The sequence below is a fragment of the Penicillium verhagenii genome (assembly GCF_028828195.1).
Source record: "Penicillium verhagenii strain IBT 33310 chromosome Unknown utg000009l_segment0_segment0, whole genome shotgun sequence".
In the NCBI taxonomy this organism is placed as follows: domain Eukaryota; kingdom Fungi; phylum Ascomycota; class Eurotiomycetes; order Eurotiales; family Aspergillaceae; genus Penicillium; species Penicillium verhagenii.
Genome location: NW_026643173.1, coordinates 331,966 through 351,506, shown reverse-complemented (window position 1 = coordinate 351,506; position 19,541 = coordinate 331,966). Strand labels below are relative to the sequence as shown.

The 19,541-nt window shown below is 47.9% G+C and overlaps 6 protein-coding genes across 6 annotated transcripts; 4 read left to right on the top strand and 2 right to left on the bottom strand.

The window, feature by feature from the left end:
* Window positions 1–6,278: 6,278 nt before the first annotated feature.
* On the top strand, window positions 6,279–9,225 carry ura7 (small subunit rRNA maturation protein UTP4; the record flags this gene model as incomplete). The annotated part of the gene is made up of 3 exons (XM_057168588.1): window positions 6,279–7,329; window positions 7,392–7,624; window positions 7,690–9,225. 3 exons carry the CDS (start codon window positions 6,279–6,281, stop codon window positions 9,223–9,225), a joined length of 2,820 nt encoding a protein of 939 aa, XP_057017294.1.
* Window positions 9,226–10,357: 1,132 nt separating this feature from the next.
* N7466_009198 (putative Yippee zinc-binding protein Moh1) lies at window positions 10,358–10,764 on the top strand (the record flags this gene model as incomplete). The annotated part of the gene is made up of 2 exons (XM_057168587.1): window positions 10,358–10,456; window positions 10,531–10,764. 2 exons carry the CDS (start codon window positions 10,358–10,360, stop codon window positions 10,762–10,764), a joined length of 333 nt encoding a protein of 110 aa, XP_057017293.1.
* A 1,055-nt stretch (window positions 10,765–11,819) lies between these two features.
* N7466_009197 (alcohol dehydrogenase family protein) lies at window positions 11,820–13,284 on the top strand (the record flags this gene model as incomplete). The annotated part of the gene is made up of 5 exons (XM_057168586.1): window positions 11,820–11,968; window positions 12,054–12,200; window positions 12,279–12,912; window positions 12,990–13,111; window positions 13,182–13,284. 5 exons carry the CDS (start codon window positions 11,820–11,822, stop codon window positions 13,282–13,284), a joined length of 1,155 nt encoding a protein of 384 aa, XP_057017292.1.
* A 384-nt stretch (window positions 13,285–13,668) lies between these two features.
* On the bottom strand, window positions 13,669–13,981 carry N7466_009196 (uncharacterized protein; the record flags this gene model as incomplete). The annotated part of the gene is made up of 2 exons (XM_057168585.1): window positions 13,669–13,778; window positions 13,816–13,981. The coding sequence occupies 2 exons, from the start codon at window positions 13,979–13,981 to the stop codon at window positions 13,669–13,671; spliced, it is 276 nt and encodes a 91-aa protein (XP_057017291.1).
* Window positions 13,982–14,764: 783 nt separating this feature from the next.
* Window positions 14,765–16,025, top strand: N7466_009195 (KH domain-containing protein; the record flags this gene model as incomplete). Its single annotated transcript, XM_057168584.1, has 2 exons — window positions 14,765–15,158; window positions 15,322–16,025. 2 exons carry the CDS (start codon window positions 14,765–14,767, stop codon window positions 16,023–16,025), a joined length of 1,098 nt encoding a protein of 365 aa, XP_057017290.1.
* Window positions 16,026–17,169: 1,144 nt separating this feature from the next.
* N7466_009194 (putative secretory lipase) lies at window positions 17,170–18,615 on the bottom strand (the record flags this gene model as incomplete). The annotated part of the gene is made up of 2 exons (XM_057168583.1): window positions 17,170–18,069; window positions 18,190–18,615. 2 exons carry the CDS (start codon window positions 18,613–18,615, stop codon window positions 17,170–17,172), a joined length of 1,326 nt encoding a protein of 441 aa, XP_057017289.1.
* Between the last annotated feature and the right edge of the window lie 926 nt (window positions 18,616–19,541).

The window sequence follows — 19,541 nt, the reverse complement described above, 5'->3', positions numbered from 1 at the left end:
TACCAAAAGTACTGTACAGAATTATGCGCTAATGCCGCCGACTCGTGCCATTTAGCTATACCGACACTCCGTGCGGATACACCGTACATAATTATTATCGGAAACCTTAGAAATTGTCCCAACGTGCGTGTCTTTCTAAATAAAGCACCGGTGGACAAGTCCACCGCTAATTACTATCAGAACGACTATACTCCGTATGTGCAGATGCGGAGTGCAATCGGAAATTCTGTCCCACCCCCAGTCTGAACATCAATCCCAGCACTCTGAATCAACCCCGGGACAAATCTGACACGAACGACGCTGTCGATCTATAGAAGCTATTGGATGAGACGGCGTCTTTGTAAAGTAGTCCAGTCTTTGCTGTAGGTTCATGTAGTTCCAAAAAAAGAAAAGTACACTGAAAAAGGGGAAAGGGGTTCGCGTTGACGAGGAGACTGGGGCCGAGAAACCGAACCGAACGTAATGTATGCAATACGTGGACACTAATAGGTATGGGGCACCAATTTATGCAGGCGAATATATGGTGAGTCTCCCCGAGTGTACGGAGAAGTTACTCCGTAGATAGGTATTAAGTTCCTTCGGAACGACAGGAGGTCCGTACCCATGGCGACCTGCTTGGATGGCTTGGAAACTAGTAGTGCTGACACATGTTCCGATGCGCCCACCCGGTTTTGTATGGCATCCCCCATTCCTCAATTTTAAGGGGTAAAGAAAGAATAAAGAGTATTACGCTTGAAGAGAGACGGTCGCAAAGACTAATTTTTTGGGGGGGTTTGAAATGTCTATATTTATGATTTCCCCTCATCTTGTGCTCTTGTGCTACAGATGTTTTAAAGGGAGTTTCAAGACTTGACGTTACTGGAGCCTGAAAGGCGCGCGCATAGGTGAGATTGGGTGATTGGGGTCTGGAACCCCCATGGGCCCGGGTTCCTTTACCGGATAAGAATTCAAGTGATACTTGGCTATTCCTTCTTTTTGTTTGTTACCAATATTCTCTTCGTCTAGCGTTTGCTACATGGGATGACCGCGTTCAAATGTTGAGTAAGACCTGGATTGATCATCTTGAAAGGGGATGATCCACCTTTTTGCGGTCAAAGTGTCAAGTACAACATGGGATAGAACTTAAAAGCCCCAGGTTTATCGAGGGAGGCTTTCTGCCAGGGGATGGCTTTAATCTTGCTTTAATCTCCGTTTCACACCGTTGCGTTTTGATGGCGTTGGTTTACCTTTTCTCCTGTTACTGCGAGATCCCATCGGAATAGAGATATGGAGGTATAGATCCTTTCTCCCTTGCGTATCGACCAAGATTTCGACTCTAACTTCATTTCCCCCCACGTTTCTATGATTTATGTACCTGCATAGATTGCATTTATCATATGTACACGGCGGTAATATGACCGAAAAACGCATGACAAGGGGGCATATCCTGTCTCTCTCTGGATATCATTGGAGAACTGGACTTGATAATTCCAGTACTCCGTACAGAGTTTCGGATTGTTGCATCAATCTGATCTACCGCCTGCAGGGACTTTTTTTTTGGGCTCAAGGATCCATTAACCTCATTGTGATTTCCTTTGTGCATGATACATTCAAGGACGCAGGACATGTCAACTGGTGACGTTCACCGACATTAGCGGGGAGGCTGATCAACTCCATAGTACCCAATGCTACCCATACATACCGGGTCAACTGGTTTGTTTGACCTGTATGTGATAGATTGCTTCTTCGTTTACCATAGTGTTTCCGAGACCTGCAGCGAAATGGATATTAAAGATACTGAAGAAAAAGACTGGTACGGTATTGCAGCCTTTTTTTTTTCTTCAACATCACAACCATGGAAATCCCTTCGAATTGTACATAATCATGACTCCACAAGTCTCAACAACGGTTTTCTAGCAGGGCCGTGCCGGGCTAGAAACCATGGTCAGGATCGTACAAAGTGGAATTTTAGGGTTTTCCTTCTCCCGTTTGTCGCACTGGATTTTCTCTGAGCATACGTAGCAAGTGATGGTGGCGGAAAAGGTCTTCAAAGTCCTTTTTGCCCCGCTGAATTGGCATCTTTTCCAACTCCACTGGTTTTGACATGAAAAACAAGTGGCGATTGACCGGATGTAGCGGGTACGGTACGGAGTAACACAAACGCTTTTCGGCTTCCCGGGTTTCTACGAACGTTTGGAGTTTTGAAGCGTTGATTGTTCCGAGCTAGATGAGGCTTTTTTTTTTTTTTCTCTTTGCAGTGCTACGGAGAACTTGGGTAGGAAATGCCCTCTGGATGTACAACATTGGAAGAGAATCTACTAACATTGAATGGTACTTTTGATAAAACAGTCGTATAATACCTAAGCTTATCGAACTTTATTTTCCAACCTTGAATTATTTCAATGTTTTCAATGTTTTCAATGTTTTCAATGTTTTCAATGTTTTCAATGTTTTCAATGTTTTCAATGTTTTCAATGTTTTCAATGTTTTCAATGTTTTCAATGTTTTCAATGTTTTCAATGTTTTCAATGTTTTCAATGTTTTCAAACCCCAAAATCATCTCTGGTATAATTCTATACAGTTGCCTTGAAATCTCGGATCAAATTAATTTGTACGTACTTGACTTGACCCGGTGAAAATTTTTCTGTTTCATTGCCCCTCTGCGGAGTTGTTCTGCATTGTGAAGTTTTTTTTCTCTGCGGGACACCCCACCACGTTCAATGTTACCTGTTCGGGGCTTCCTTAAATCAAGAGTGGTTCCGGGGTCGTGGACAAGCTGCGTCAAACTTGCATCATATGTGAGCAGGAGCAATTTTAACACACTTTTGCTTGCGAAATTCGATGATCTACATGGGCTGTACAAATTTACAGATAGTTTTGCCATGGTGTAAATCCATCTCCTACGTACAGGTGTAAGTTTGAGCCGATTCTACAGATCATCTACTTTGGTATACTTTGGTATAACATTCAATCTTTCAAGATGATAATATCTCAGCAAATAATCCATATTCAACGTCAATTGCAAAAATTCTTTGCGTGGACCCCACAACGAATAAGAGTGGTGCTAATTAGCAGGGCGAATCAAATGGTCGAGACAATGTGACCTCTTTCGGTAAGGCCCATGTGTTAAAGTGGATGAAGGTGGAGGCTCAAACCCATGGGTTTAGGGTATTTTTGGCCCTATTCCCCGCCCCTTTTCTTTGCAGATTGGATGAGATCAGATCTACGACTATTGAGGGCAATTGCTTTTGTTTGATATATAGGTCAACTTGACTTGCCTTTGATCATTTCAAAGATACTTCTTTATTTCATTACATCTTCCTCCCTGCTTCCTGACTTGAAAAAAAAGAAAAGATGAAATCGGAGAGGTAATGTAATGTACAAAAGCTCCAGTACGAAGCTAAACCCAAGAAGGATTAGACTCAGAAACCGAGTGGAGATTACCCGCGTACAGTACATAAAGAACAAGTTGAAAGATCCACTTCGGAGCTTTCTGTTATTTTACTTGACATGCGCGTACTCCGGAAGAGGATAGATTGATTTTTAGGTATGAGAGTTGACACGCGAAACACCTCCAAAATCCCTTTGAACTAACTTTTGCTCTCCGAACTATTTATGTTGGAATATGCGAGTGCAAGGATTAAGGCCTCGCTTGCATGGGATCCATAACTAGTAGCTCCGGTATTAGTGGACGACCTCGGCTTGGAATCCATGCCGTCATTACCAGTTCGCGTCCCGGGCTTTTAGTGTTTGCGCGTTCGCCATCGCTAAAATTGCAGATTCAAATCTGCATATTTCCAATAGATCTTGCCAAATATTACGTCTCCCGTGTCCATATCCCACAGATTCCAGTTGCTTATCATCTTTCGGTGGAACAACGCACATGCATCAGCGGCTCGGCCACCGTCCGCATAGGGGCTGACGGACAAAATTTCAATGTTCAGCTTGGCAATGCATCCTTGTCGCCATCTCCGCCTGTTGATTCGGCGATCGCGTCAGACTCTCCTTGTCTTTATATTAATGCCGATCCGGATACTTTTCCCCCTCTTCGCTTCCGATGAACTGGTCCACTCAGCCAACCTTCCGTCTTTTCATTCCAAGGTTCAGGCTAAAAAGCAGGATTACCACGGCAGGTTGACAGACTAGCTATAAGCTATCCCGGATTCTAAACTCGCTAACCTTCGGCCCCCCCGTACTAACTTTTTCCCGATCCAATCTCATCCCCTCAAAGCACGCGATATGATGAGATCTTCCGTGTCCAATTCGATACGCTTTCAATCGACAAGTGGTGGACAATTGCTATCATAACCTGCTTTCCTGAACCCCATTTGGTTTCAGACAAGATCACTGCCTCCAAAGCGGAGAGGGCGAAGTTGGCTCAGATCCAAGATCGTGGCCCAGCCTAGTCCGAAATGTGGATCTAGCAATTTAACTCCGTTCAAGGCAGCATACGAGATATGTCTTTGAATTGAGTTCAACTTCAACTTGCCGCCTCGCCCAGTAGCCTTGGAGCGCCTGACATGGATCGCGTCAATTTGACACTGCATATAACTAAATGTTGAAATGTAGTGCTCATCAATTGACTGGCTTGGTGGCGAGCTCTTGACTCTGGTGCGCCCGAGCCCCGTGCTGACGGGTGGAAGGATCACCCCGCAGCAACGAAGAACAAATGAAAACCCCCCAAGTCCAGCCCAGTCAGGACTCGACCCTATGCCATCAGCATACCTGCAGCAGGAAGCTGGAACTATTTGTGTTCGATTCTTGGTTCGGCGCCCCCTGAGAGAAACAGCGAAAGAGCTTGTGTGGGCACGATAGTCCATCTCTTCCCCTCATGCAGATCTGCCAGCGCGGACCAATCATACGTGGGTGTATATCTCGTCAGATTTTGCCTTGATTATGACAGGGACAATCGGTGGGAGCTGGTCTGCAATACCAAATGTGGCATATCCTATTAGAAGCCCGGGATCCTTGACCAAACCAAGCATATGATACATAATTACTGTATGATTGGGGATAACTTCTTGAGAACCAGCCACAGTCCTGTCAAAGGACGAATGGGGTTACTTCTGACGTGGCACTTATCCAGTGGGCCCTGCATGCAAGCAATCCTTATATGGAATCTTCAAGCCGGTCGCAAGGAACACTACGGGATTGGCTGTGAGCCACACACTCGTGGGGGCGTTGGACATTCAGCTGAACATGTTGCATACAATTTGACATTGATTGACACCATTCGCTGCCAGATTCCCTCAGACATGACAGAGCAATATCCGCTTTCCACCCCCTCCACTCCTACATCCCACAATAATGTTCAACATACAATGTTGCGATGATATACCCCTGTCTACGCCACCAGCGACCGCAATATGGAGTTGATACCCAACTTTGGGGTAGACTGATACGCCAAGATTGCGTCAGGTACCCAATAGCACCACTGAACTACCCACCTAATTTGGACTTTAGCATGAACTACTCCGGACGGCGCTGCGATCAGCAAGGCCTGGCTGTAGATGGCCCCTCTGATAACGGTGTTCGCAGTTTTTTAAGCAATGGAATGATCGGAAATCCTGCTTCTGCTTCTATTCCCTGCAAGCGACGAAAGTTACCAAGGCCTATCATTTCTGCCACATTTTTCAACCATGATCTGTGTTTGAATACACAGTTCAAACGGTCTTGAACCGTCAATACCTGTATGAATTTCCCAGAAAGTTGGTTTGTTCTACTTAGATGTACTTGTCCATCTAATAATCTATGAACATTCGTACTCTTGAAATCATTCCCGATGCCTAGGGCCACAGAGTATTCGAATCTAACTTCGGATGCTTCCAACGCTCAGTAGTGCCATGACCATCTATGTAGCCAGAATCGCTAACAATATTTAAATCAGTAGAATGAGGTCGATATAGCTACATACGGACCTATGTGGTTATTATCGCGGGATAGAAATTATAACGAACTGGTGAATTAACTTTGATCACATCAATGGTCCATGCCTTATCTGCAAGGCACAAACATCCCCATCACATGACCCTAAACTCTCCGCCAAGATATTCCGGCCCGCTAAAAATTATCTACGGGAAAAAAAAGTGATCGCGCATCAGAAGACCAGCTTCGACACTGCACGTTATTCCCTATTTTTGTTCGATATGAGTGCATAAGGGTTTGCATCGCTGCCCGAGCTGAATTGAATTGAATCAATTTCCCCACCCAAACTTCAACCTTCGCTTCTGTTGCCCTCATTCATTTTTTTATATCAATCTTAAAGAGCGCCTCGGCTTCGAAGCCTAAAAGTCTTCACCATGGATATTCACCGTTGTCGATTCGTTACCTACAATCCTCAGGCGATCAACGCCCTTGCCTTCTCCCACCCACCCTCCGCCGATCCCGGACGAGGCCTACCTACCCTTCGACTCGCTATCGGCCGTGCAAACGGCGACATTGAGATCTGGAATCCGTTGCGCGGCGCATGGTTCCAGGAGTCTGTGCTCCGCGGTGGAGCGGATCGCAGTATTGAAGGATTGGCCTGGACCCTGGACCCCCAGGAGGACGGACCTGACGGTTTCAAGCTGCCGGGCCAGCTGCGCCTGTTCAGCATTGGGTCCAACACGGCCGTGACCGAGTGGGATCTCGAGAAGGGTTGCCCGCTGCGTCACTCGAGTGGAAACTATGGAGAAATCTGGTGTCTTGCTGCCCAGCCGCGCTGGAAGCCTACAAGAGCCAAGGATGGAAAATTCCTACCTCCTGCCGAGGGCGAGTTTACGGGCCAGAACCTTGCTGCTGGATGTGCGGATGGCTCTATTGTGATCTTGTCTACCGCAGATAATGACTTGAAGTTCCTCCGCTTGATGCGCCCTTCCACTAAGAGAGCCCGTGTGCTCAGTGTTACCTTCCAGAACCGTCACACCATCGTTGCTGGTTATGCTGACAGCTCTATCCGTCTCTTCGATATTCGCAGTGGCCAACAATTGAGGACAATCTCGCTTGGAAAGGGTCCCACAGGTGGTTCCAAGGAGCTCTTGGTTTGGTCCGTTAAGTGTCTTCCTGATGGTACAATTGTCTCTGGTGACTCTGCTGGTGAAATCCGGTTCTGGGATGCCAAGAACTACTCCCTTGTTCAACGAATTCAGAGTCACTTGGCCGATGTGCTTGATGTGGCTGTCAGCTCAAATGGTGATACAGTTATTAGCGGTGGTGCCGATCAGAGAACAGTCGTCTACCGCAAGAAGGATGCTGAGAAGGGTGATAAGAAGACTCGTTGGGCAGAGCTTATGCACCGACGATACCACTCCCATGATGTCAAGACCTTCGCTGTTTATGAGACAAAAGATATCAGCATTGCCGTGTCTGGAGGTATGTTGATACTGTTCATCTGATCTATCTTGATGCTCGAGTAACTAATTTCTACTTTGCAGGCCCCGATGCGACTCCCGTTGTCTTGCCGCTGCGTGAATTCGGAAAGGAGCACCACCGGAAATTGTCCAGCCTCCCTCAAATCCCTCAACTCACCTCATCTCCCGCCTCTCGTTTGGTCATGAGCTTCTGGGACAGAGAAGTTAGCTTATGGCGTGTATCCCGGGGTCCGGCTTCTGTGAACGAGAATCTTGATGGCCAAAGGCACAAGCTCGTTGGCAAGGTCTATATTCAGGTGAGATTTCAACGTTCTTGTTTGTTCAAAATACTAGAACTGTGTTAATCCTATTTTCAATCTAGGGTGAAGAAAACATTACTTCCGCCGGACTATCTCCAGACGGAAAGTTGCTAGTCATTGCTACAGTCGCTGAAGTGAAGCTGTTTACTGTTCGTCGACGCAAGGGCGATGAGAAGGGAACCTTGCGGATACAGAAAGTTGATGTCCCCAAGGCCATCTCTTCCACAGGCGCACGCCTGGTGGCCATCTCCGCCGATAACCGATGGCTCTCGGTGGTCCGCCCCAATAGCGATGTTTATGTCGCCAGAATTCAGGCTGCCTCTTCAAACACTGAGAAGACTCAGGTATTAACCCAATTTGCGCACCTCAAGCGCGCCACACGTCATGTACGACTTGAGAAGGCCTCTCACGGCACCCTGGGTGAATACGAGAGATCTATTCGGACTGTTGTCTTCTCCGAGGACAGCAAGATCTTGGCTACAGGTGACCTTTCTGGCTGTGTGGATACTTGGGTACTGAGTGATGCGGTCGAACCTACCACAAATGGCAAGTCTAAGAGCAAAGGAGCTACTGACTCCGACGACGAATCCTCCGATGATGAAGATGAAGATGTTGTGATCGAGGGAGAGCGCTGGTCCACAGCTGCTTCTGATTCTCCTATTCCTCGAATGAAGTCAGGAATCGCCCTTTTGTCCTTCCGCCCACAGAGTACTACGACCAAGGCATTGACTAATGGTGCCGACCACACATCCTCCGCAAATGACAAACTTATTGTGCTCACCAGCGAGCACCAAATCATTGAATTTGAAGCTCTTAGTGGCAAGCTTTCGGATTGGTCGCGACGCAACCCCAAGGCTTACCTGCCAGCTGAGTTCCGAGGCGTGAAAGACCGTGCCATGGGCTGCATGTGGGACGTTTATGAGGGCTGCGGAAGACTCTGGCTGTACGGAAACTCCTGGTTGTGGATGTTTGACTTGCAGCAAGATTTCCCTGCCGAGGACACCGATACCGATAACAATACCTCTGGTCAACTTGTCCAGGCTTCGAAGCGCAAGCGTGATCCCCTCGAGGATGGCGAGAACGACCGCAAGAAGCCCAACAGTGGTGCTGGTGATCGCATCCCCCGTTCGCAGATGGACCTTTACCTTGGAACTAAGGTTCGCAAGATCGTCGGCAGCGACGAGTCTCAGGGAGAGTGGGTCACACTTGACCCAGAACTCAAGCGCGCTCTTGGAGAAGATGATGAGGCTTATGAATATGATGAGACCTTCTCAGCTGGTAATGAGACAACTCTCGCTCGTCTCCGACGTGGGGACGGGGTCGTTGAGGCCGTTCAGACCGGTACCCCACAAAAGGGATCCAAGGGTAAGCCGATCACCAATGGTGTCGGCGAGACTCCGAACAAGCAACTGGTTTTGGCCAATGACACTCAGCCTGCACGACGCTGGTGGCACACGTACAAGTATCGTGACATCTTCGGAATCGTCCCCCTTAACACCCTGTCAGGTGACGAGGCGGGTGGCCTAGAAGTTGCGGTGGTCGAGCGTCCCATGTGGGATGTTGAGATGCCCGGTCGTTATGTGAAGGATTATGAGTGAAGTTTTTAAAAAAAGAGTTCCTTTGTCGAGGCTCCTTCTCGACCGTTGTGTAATATGGAAGAGCATGCAGGAGCACATTTGACTGGCGCTTTGTACAGGGGGTTTTATTTTATTTTTGTTGTCATTACCCAAAATAGATATGTGTCTTCTTTCATGCTGGATTGATCATGCAGTGTTCCTCGTATGCGTTTTTACCTAAGATCTGACTGTAGGTTGCCTCAGAACCTTGGAAGTGTAGTGACCCCCCGTGAGGCAGTATACCTCCTATGAAAGTGGGTGGGCTAACAGCTGCCTTGGAGGTACATATTTGGTCCTGTTTGAAATAATATGAGAACTATGCAATGTTGGCTTGACCAACTGGGAATAAAGAGAATTAGGATTTGTAACATCATGTACCCTTCCACCTTACCTTGGACGCGCAAAGAACTGACTTGTTAAAAAAAAAAACAAGATGGTGTCCAATAACCAGGTGATCCAACCTGAATCTAGTGCGGGGTGGTTTTTGCCTTAGGTTGATTACTTTTACTGACTTCGGCCCATATCCAACATCACCTCCAAAATTACTTCCAAGGCTTCTATACCTCCCGAGTCTCTTTCCCACTGGACTCGCATATACCATAAGAATCAATCCATCGTCCCTATATAAGACCACATCTCTGTTCTACACGAGAATCCCTCTTCCGATCTTCGATCTTATCGTGCGGAGACCTTATCGTTACCCGTTAAGCCGACCTGTATCCGAAGTTGATCTACCCCCCTCCAACATCCTCTAGCTCACTGGACTGGGACGGGACAAGATCTCTATACGCTCGAATATTTGAGGTGGAGGAAGAGAAAGAAGGATAGACTAGGGGCGCTCTCGCTGAGACGTGCTGAGGGCCGGGCATTACTGGCCGAGTGTCGCCGGTCGAAGTTGCTCTGGGCACCGCATTAACTCACAGCCCAAAGCTTTGAAACATTGGGCCGATTCTTAAGACGATATAATATCTAGCCTGAGGCCGTCCTCGATACCTCGATACCTCGGGACGCGTTTATAAAGTGGAACTGACCTCAACTTCAACGAACTTCGCTTTCTTCGTTCCACGAACTCCCTTTGACAAACCCCCCCCCCCCCCCCCCCCCACCAACCACCATGGGTCTCACTTACAATATCTACCTGACCTCGAACAAGATCTTTGGTTGCAAGACCTGCAAGACCCACCTTGCAGACTACCATGATATCGTAAGCCGGGTAAGTCACGAGCTGATGGTTCTAGGCAACAGGTGCCGCTGTTGAATATACTTACTGACCCCTTGCTTTCACAGAACTTCCGCGGTCAGCACGGGAAAGCATACCTATTCAATACCGTTGTCAATGTCAACCAGTCTGACGCTGTGGAGCGTAGTATGACGACCGGTCGACACATTGTGCGCGACATCTCCTGCCGCCAGTGTAATGAAACGGTAGGATGGAAGTACGACAAGGCATACGAGGCCAGTGAGAAATATAAGGAGGGGAAATTTATCCTAGAGGAGGAGTTACTTTGCAATGTGAACTGAAGAGGGACACATGCGCGCGCACTTATGAAATACACGTCTTGGTTTTCTGACCAACAATGAACACGACTATCTATTACACGATTCTATTCCCTTACGAGCAGATCAGCGATTGATTTTATTCCCGACACTATTTTCGCCTTTGACGATCGCATTATCTCCCCTGTCAGAATGATGACTGTTGAAGACAGCCGGTCTGATTTTTATCTTCTCTTTTTCTACTTTGCCCAGCTCTGATGTTTCTGGGTTTCTGATGGGGGTTACATGGAGCAAGCTGAATTATTACAGAAGAACCCTGGCTCAAAGGGCTTTGATCAGCACATGTTTTACACCTGGCTATTGCATCCTTCCTTGTTCTTTTTGTATTTCAATTAACAATCAACTCTCCACTCAGAAATACGGAACTACTAGTAGGACCAGCAAGATCGGACGGTTATCCAGTGATCATCTAGGGCTCAAGTTTAGGTGTAAGCAATTACCTCCAAGTTTCATTGTAGATCGACAAGGATATTTCAAACAAAATTCTCCTTGTCTATAATACTACTAGTATGTTGTTCTATCACCACAGCCTCCAGGTCCCGAGATCGGTTCCGAACACTTCGGATTCATATCTATGACGCTGCCAATCTTACCCGCCTCTATACTTGCTATGCTTGCTGCGCAACGCCTCTTGTTTGAATGCTGTTTTGAAAAGGAAGAAAAAAGCCTCCCAGCAAGCTATACATATCTCACTCAAGTTCCCAATTCCATCCCAAACACGTCAATACTCCGACCGATCCGACCCTTTCCTCGCGTGCCACAACCCCATCAACCCAGCCGTCCACCGCAGACCCACCACCACGCACAGAAGGCCGTGAACGGACCCGCAAATAATTCCTCAATTGCAATTTCTTTGACAAAGACCACTCGGAACTACCAGAGCTCCGATATTTCAGCACAAACTCTAGCTTATACAATTTCGTTGAGCTCGGTTGTATCCGAATTTAACCCTCCAGTCCAGCTTTTGTAATACCCTTTTATACCTAAGAACGGTAATTTTTCTTACTTGATTTTGCAAAATGGCTGCTCCTACTTCCGCCCCCGGTATGATGCAGGCGGTGGTTTTCCATGAGCCGTATAAGGTTGCCGTGGAACAATGCCCTATTCCTACCGTGCAGGATCCTGAAGATGTGGTGATTAAGGTGGCTTACACGGCACTTTGTGGAAGGTAAGTTTTGAATCTATGTGATACGGGGATGTAGATGAGGGGTAGGTGTATGTACATGTATGGACTTGCTGACTGGTTTGTATAGTGACTTGCACACCTACCGGGGTGTTGAGCCTGCTGCTCCGGGCTTTATTATGGGCCATGAGTTTGTGGGAGAGATTGTTGAGCTCGGTAGTGCAGTGAAGAGCTTCAAGAAGGGAGATCGCATTGTTAGCGCTTTCACAACTTCTTGGTACGTCAAGCTCAGGATGTCGACTCGGTTTTTGAGTTCTTCATAAAATGATTAAGTTGATGCTGACATTTACATCAGCGGTCACTGCTACTACTGCAAGCAAGGATTTTCTTCCCGCTGCGAGAAGAGCAAGCTTTTCGGATGCGAGACTTTGAACGGTGGCCAAGCTGAATATGTAAGGTCGAAAGCTATCAATATCTTCCACTTGAAAACACAACGGCAGTCAGGACTAACTCTTAACTTCCAGATCCGAGTGCCCAATGCCGAAGGCTCGGCTATGAAGGCTCCCGAGGGCGTTGATGACAAGTATCTCGTGCTGATGGGCGATATCTTCCCCACGGGATACTTTGCCGCCAACAACGCATTCAAGAACTCAACTCCGGAGCAGATTGCTGAGCAGACTGTTGTCGTGATCGGTTGCGGCCCTGTCGGTCTTTGCGCGCTCATTAACGCGCTCGAATTCAAGCCTAAGCATCTTCTGGCTGTTGACTCTGTTCCCTCTAGATTGGAGCTTGCCAAGTCGCTTGGTGCTGAGCCGTGGAACTTCATGACTGATCGTGAAGGTCTGGACAAGCGCGTCATGGAGCTGACGGATGGTAGAGGAGCTGATGCTGTGATTGAGGTTGTGGGATTGAGTCCTGCGCTGCGGACTGCATATGATCTTCTGCGTCCTTGGGGTACTATCAGCAGTGTTGGCGTGCACAATGCAGAGGTACGGATTTAGATGATGCTTCTTGTTGGGTTTTTTTTTTGTTTGGGAAATTTACTAATATGGGGCTATCTTTACAGATTCCTTGGGGTGGCGCAGATGCGTATAACAAGAACTTGACTGTTCAGATGGGCAGATGCCCTGTTCGGTCGGTTGCTCCTCAGGCTCTGGAGGTGCTGAAGAAGAACCAGCATAAGCTTGGGTATGTGATTCTGCTACTTGTAGTATTTGTGGTATTCAAATGTTGTGGGTGGTTTGCTAATTGTCAATAGGTTCATGACTGAGAAGATGATGCCGCTGTCGCAGGCCGTGGAGGCATATGAGCTTTTCAATGCGATGAAGGTTCAGAAGGTGATCTTCTTGCCCGATCAGTAGGGTTGAAGTAGATGCTCTGCAGAGAGAGAAAAAGGCTGTACCTGGGGGAGTATCAAGTGGATGGTGTATAGGTTTAAAGTTTTAGTTCGGATGTCCCAATATTAGAGGTTGATCAATTGTTTCAAAATAGAGAGAAAATCCTGGATCAAGACTACCTCGTCCCACTGGATATCCTTTGATCACTCTTCATGACTTCATTAATCCGATCAACTCTTCAGTAACTGATCACTTACTCTCCAAACCCCGCACAAGCAAGGGGTATTTCCTTGCACCTTTGACATTCCCCACAGGAGCAAAGTCAGGGGAAATTCCGGCAAGCTTCCAACCAATTGATGATGAATGGTGAATATTGATCATGATGACAGGCATAATTTGATGTTCATGCTAAGGCGCGATTGCCTTCGAGACGTTTTCGTAGCCAAAGTGGGTCCGATGATCCAATGACGAGCCCATGTTGCACATCAGAATCTCTTTGTCCCAAATGATCAAGAAGGCTAGAGAATGGCTTAAATAAACCAGGTAAAGAGTAACTAATGGCAAAGATGATGACTTTAGGGCAGTAGTGCTCGGGCTCTTTGCCGTAGTCCGTGGGTTGTCTCGGGTCCACAAGAGCTACAATGCCGCATATCCGTGCAACTCGAAGCTGGTCGTGTGCCTGTTCTCGCACAAGATCAACCACCGATACGTGTGGTGCCATGAGATTTGAATCAAAAGTAGAGGATGGGTTGTTCTTGAAATTCTATTAAGTGGACTCGGTATTGGTCTTTGGACTAGGTAGGAGGAACGAGGCATATGGTCACCGTTCACCTACTTAGTAGGGGTGATTTGAATGAGTTCTTTAAAAGTGGCACATGGTTATTTCCAAAGTACCCATAGTAATGGATAAATGATGGCAATATGCATTGTCCATAGATGTAAATAAAGATTCAAATGGGGTTTGGTGGTTAATAAGTAGGACGGCAAGACAGAGTTAGAGGTGGAAATATGTACGTCCACTGGTGTTCGAATGAAGAAATCAACTGGTCTGGAGGTTCCGCTCCGCTCTAACTCACCACATTCCCGCTTCCAACTCTTTTACATCCCCCTCCATCTCTCCACCTCTCCCTCCCCTACGCGCCTTTCTCTCCACGCCCTCTCCACGCCCTCTCCACGCCCTCTTCTTCTCCTCTTTCCCTCTCCCTTCCGTTCTCCATCCGATCTTGCTCCCCTCCTCGAACCTTCTGCTCTTCCATTCCCCGCCTCGTACTCCACGGACCCTCTTCGGTAGGTCATCTTTCCATCTTTTGATTCTTCCACCAACATCAGTGGCATTTATCATACCCCAACTGTTGCGCTGAGTAACTTCACATGTGCGCTTTTGTATGTTGATAGCGGAAGTGCTAACCATAATGTCAATCAGAGAAGTTCCGTTCCTCTTTCCGCTCCGCGACCGTCACGTATCTCTGTATTCGAAACTGTATACCAAAAAAGGAAATTCATTATGGACGGCATGGATATCGAAACCCCCGACTACCAAGCTGTTGTTGACGAGACCGTGACTGATGCCTTCGACGCTCCCGATGGTGACATTGATGCTACTCCCAAGACCGAAGAGGAGTATGCGCAGTCCATGCTGACTCTTCGTGCCATCGTCTCCTCTAAGGAGGCCGGTGTGATCATTGGCAAGGCCGGAAAGAACGTTGCTGATCTGCGCGATCAGACCGGTGTCAAGGCCGGTGTCAGCAAGGTTGTTCCGGGTGTCCATGACCGTGTTCTCACTGTCACTGGCCCTCTGCAGGGCACTGCTCGTGCGTATGCGATCGTGGCTAAGGGTCTTCTGGAGGGTGCCCCGCAAATGGGCATGGGTGGTGTTGTCTCCAACAATGGGACCCACAGTAAGTACACCTCGATATTTCTCCCCGCCTGGGGCTCAAGGGTCGTCTGTAAAGAGAACAAGAAAGCATTGTTACTCTTCGAGAGATGCCTTTGCAGCTCCCATGTAGAGACCGCGTGGTTGAAACTATATCAAAACATATACTTATTACTTTTTGATTCTAGCCGTGCGCCTTCTGATCTCCCACAACCAGATGGGTACCATCATCGGACGACAGGGCCTGAAGATTAAGCACATCCAGGATGCATCCGGTGTCCGCATGGTTGCCCAAAAGGAGATGCTCCCTCAGTCTACTGAGCGCATTGTGGAGGTGCAGGGCACCCCCGAAGGCGTTGACAAGGCTGTCTGGGAAATCGGCAAGTGCCTGATCGATGACTGGCAGCGTGGAACTGGTACTGTCCTCTATAACCCTGCCGTACGTGCAACAATTGGCTCGCAGCCTCTCACCAACAGCGGCAACGCTGCCCCGGCGGCTGGCAACGGTTACGTTAGCCGTCAGTACAACCGCACCGGCAACGGTGCCGACTTCAGCGACAACAGTGGTGGCTTCAACCGCCGGTCTAACTCGGATGCCGGCACTCGCGGATTCCCCTTGGTCACCGAAGATGGCGAAGAAATTCAAACCCAAAACATCAGCATCCCTGCGGACATGGTTGGCTGCATCATCGGTCGGGCTGGAACCAAGATTACCGAAATTCGCCGGAGCTCTGGAGCTCGCATCTCTATTGCCAAGACTCCCCACGATGACACTGGCGAGCGCATGTTCACCATTATGGGAAGTGCCTCGGCCAACGAAAAGGCCCTGTACCTTCTATATGAGAACCTCGAGGCTGAGAAGACTCGCCGCCACCAGCAGCCCCAGGAGTAAGAAAAACCTCCAATTCCCCTGGCAGTCTTAATGGGAACGCTTGTCACGGTCCCCTTTTTGCGTAGTATCTTTGAACCTTATGACTTCAGAGACTGTCGGTCATGATCAGCGGCGGTCATGTGCAAAGCGCGTCTATTTTTTCCCCCTCTTGATTCCCGTGTTATCCGATTTCTCCTTCCTTCTTCACGCCTCGACTCACGAGGTAAAAATTGCTCTCTGATAATGTCTCCCTCTGGGTTTAAAAATGTCCATTCTTGTTGTTGTTGAACTTGGTTCGACTGCCCCTTTAAGCTCGACAAGCTTGACCTCCACCTTTCCCTCGAGTCTACTCATTGTACTTTCTTTTACCTCGAAGATCCAGCCTTCGTTTCGCCAAAATCCTACGCGATCATCCCAACCTTCCCCTCGTCGCATAACCTTATCACTTTTGGCTTCCTTTACCTCTCGGTCTCTACCTTTTGTACCCTCATATTTTTCTCCCCTTCCACGCTTTTCGTCCGCTTCCTTATTACCTAAACATCAAACCATCTCTCCATGGACTATGATTTATATCTTAGCCTTGATTATTCGTTCGCCCCCTTCTCATGTCCTAATTGCAATGTTCGCCCTCCCTCACCTCCCCTATCTTTCCTTGTCTGCACCTCTCAATCTTCGAAACTCCTCTGAAACTCCGAAAAAAAAACCTTTTCATTCTAATACCATCTTTTCCTCTAATTCTGCTCTTCAATCCGCTCTTCTATTTATCTTAAATTGCTCTCAAATGCTTGTTGTTTCTTCTCCCTCAGTATTTTATGTTCAATGTATGTGACCGGAAATGTCACAGCATATGTATACAGAGCTTCTGGGCACCAAATATGTACTCAAAGGACGATACCTCTGCCACGGCGAGCATTTGACATGGTCAATAATGGTTTCCAGGGTTCTCGTAGACTTGTATTGTTTTATTCAAAGACAAGAGTTCTAACGATATTTATCCATCAATCTCTTAGCAATGACATTGACTGTGGTGGGCAGATGTGCACCGAACTAATGTCAACATTTGAACGAGAGTCCATGAGGCATATGGTACTCAATAACTACCATATAACCCGTGCGTACATATATGGACGTATCATCTCAGTTTCTACTACATCTATATTCAACCTTAAAGCAACTCACTTAAAGCCGCCTCAAGAATAGCATATAGCGTCTCCCCAAACAAGGCCAGTGTCTCCGAACTCAAAGAAGAAACAGTCACGTCCTTCACATGACATCCCTTCTCCGCTTTGACTCCATTCAATCGCTCCGACAGCCAAGTCAAAGCAATACCCGACCCTGCAACCGACTCACTCTCATGATCTCCGACCGAATTCCGATGATACTCAATATTCGCCCCATCAACACAATACTCAGCAACAACCTCATCGGTGTCTGTGACAGGACTGATCTCATCCCCAATAGCCTTGTAAACGAACATCGGCGCAGAAGGTGTCCCATGAATCCCCAATTGGCCATACCAATGAAAAATCGACCTGGGCACCTCCATATCAAACGAAGCCTTCCCGTGCACAAAATATGAATATATATCCTTGTACGCACCGGCAGCACTCGCCTCCGCCAAACAACCATCCGCAATCGAATAGAACGACTCCTTCTTTGCCGGGACCAAATTCTCCTCCAACCACACCTTCATATCCGGGAAAGCTTTCGATATCCCATACAGACCAGAGAACGTTAGCCCCGCAGCGGAAGTGTTATGAATCGTGTGCAACACCGAGCTGACATTCGGGACCGTGCCACCGACTGCCACGCCCGCGAAGTGAAGCTCAGGTGCGTATGAGGGCTGCAGCTCGGCTGCCCAGGTTGAGGCGAGAGAGCCGCCAGAGTAGCCCCATAGTGCGTAATTGGGGTTTCGGGATAGCCCGAGTGAAGGGCCGATGTTCAGGACTGCGCGGGTGGAGTCCAGCACTGCGAAGCCGGATTGGAGACCTGTTGTGTATTCGGCGTTTAGGCCTTCGTAGTCGGTTGTGTAGACCCACCAGCCTAGGTTTAGGGCTGCGGCAATCTGTTGTGACGGGTGGTGTGAGATTCAAATTTTTGGAATAGGAGTGTGTCCACCCCTATACTAGGTGCTAGTAGCTTGCGTGCTTCAAAGTACAGTGGATATAATGGGTGCAGTACTCACGAATGGGGGATCTAGGGATATGCTGGCCACCGAGCCGGTCAAGGTATCATTTTCTGTTTGCAATGTGTAAGATGGACTGCAGTCCACATTTGCACTGTCGTAGTATGTTTGGTATCCCAGTACTTTGCTGGGATTGGAGTTATGGGGTTCGATCAAAGTGACCACAGCTGCTGCTGCTGCACCGAGGTTATCTGTTGTTCGAAACAGATACTGGGATACGGCTTTGACGGAGACGTTGACAGGGAGGGACGTCAGCGATTCTAGCTCGGGGGCCAACGAGCGAGAACGGACGATGTCTCCGGGTTTGTAGGAGCCTATGTTTTTGGGCTGATCATACCAGCAGTCTTGAGATGGGGGCGGGGCGATGGCAGAAGTGAAAGCAGATATGAGGAGAGAATAGAAGGTTAGAAGAGAAGTTGACCTCATTTTGGGTGGCACGATTGATAGCAGAAGGGAGCAGAGATGAGGAGAGAGAAGAGAGATGAGGAGAGAGAAGAGAGATGAGGAGAGAGAAAAAAGATGAGGAGAGAGAAGAAGGAGAATAGAAGAGTGACCAGCCCTCAAGCTAGTAGTGTCGGTACAGCTGAGTATGTAGAAGAGTTGAAGGTCAGTTTTAAATTGGAATGATAACACTTATATAGTCGGTTCCCAGGATTTGCTTGGCTATGTATGCATCTGCATACTCACATGTGCAATGGAACAATCCTGTTGAAAGGTTTAATATTTTATTATCGATCATTTCAGCTGACCGATATATCCGCCATTCAAATGCTATTTCGTCCCGGTCTCCACTTGAGTTCTCTGAGACGCCTGAATCAGAGACATGGATGAGCCTGGGATGGGATATTGGAGGGTGAGATTGAATTGGCAGCCTGATTTGCATTTGCTCAATCCAGGAACGGGCTTGGAATGCATACATGCTCGAAAGGTATCAAGTAGGTATACTCGAATCTCGACTATAACCTTGGAAGTATAATGGAGATCAGCAGGCCCCGTTTATGCAGGTCTCGTATAGAAATTGCGGGGACGGATCTTTATATCCGAAGCCCTCGGGACGCTTACGAATATGCCCCAGAATATTGAGGAGAGTACAAGCCATAGCAAGCCAAAACAGGCCCCAAATGCTCTAGTGTGCATCGTTTGGTGCTTGGCGGTTAAAGATGGTTGGTGCCAGGAAGCCTGGAAGTGGATCCATCTCCAAGCTCGATTAGAATCGCAAGTTATTTCCTCAAATGTACTTGTGTCCGCGAGCTCGGCGGGCTCGGCGAACTCGGCATAAGCACTATGCACCCCAAGGCTGTATCTACTCTTTGGTTGCCCGGAAGTATTCCGCTGATCACCTCAGTTCAGCT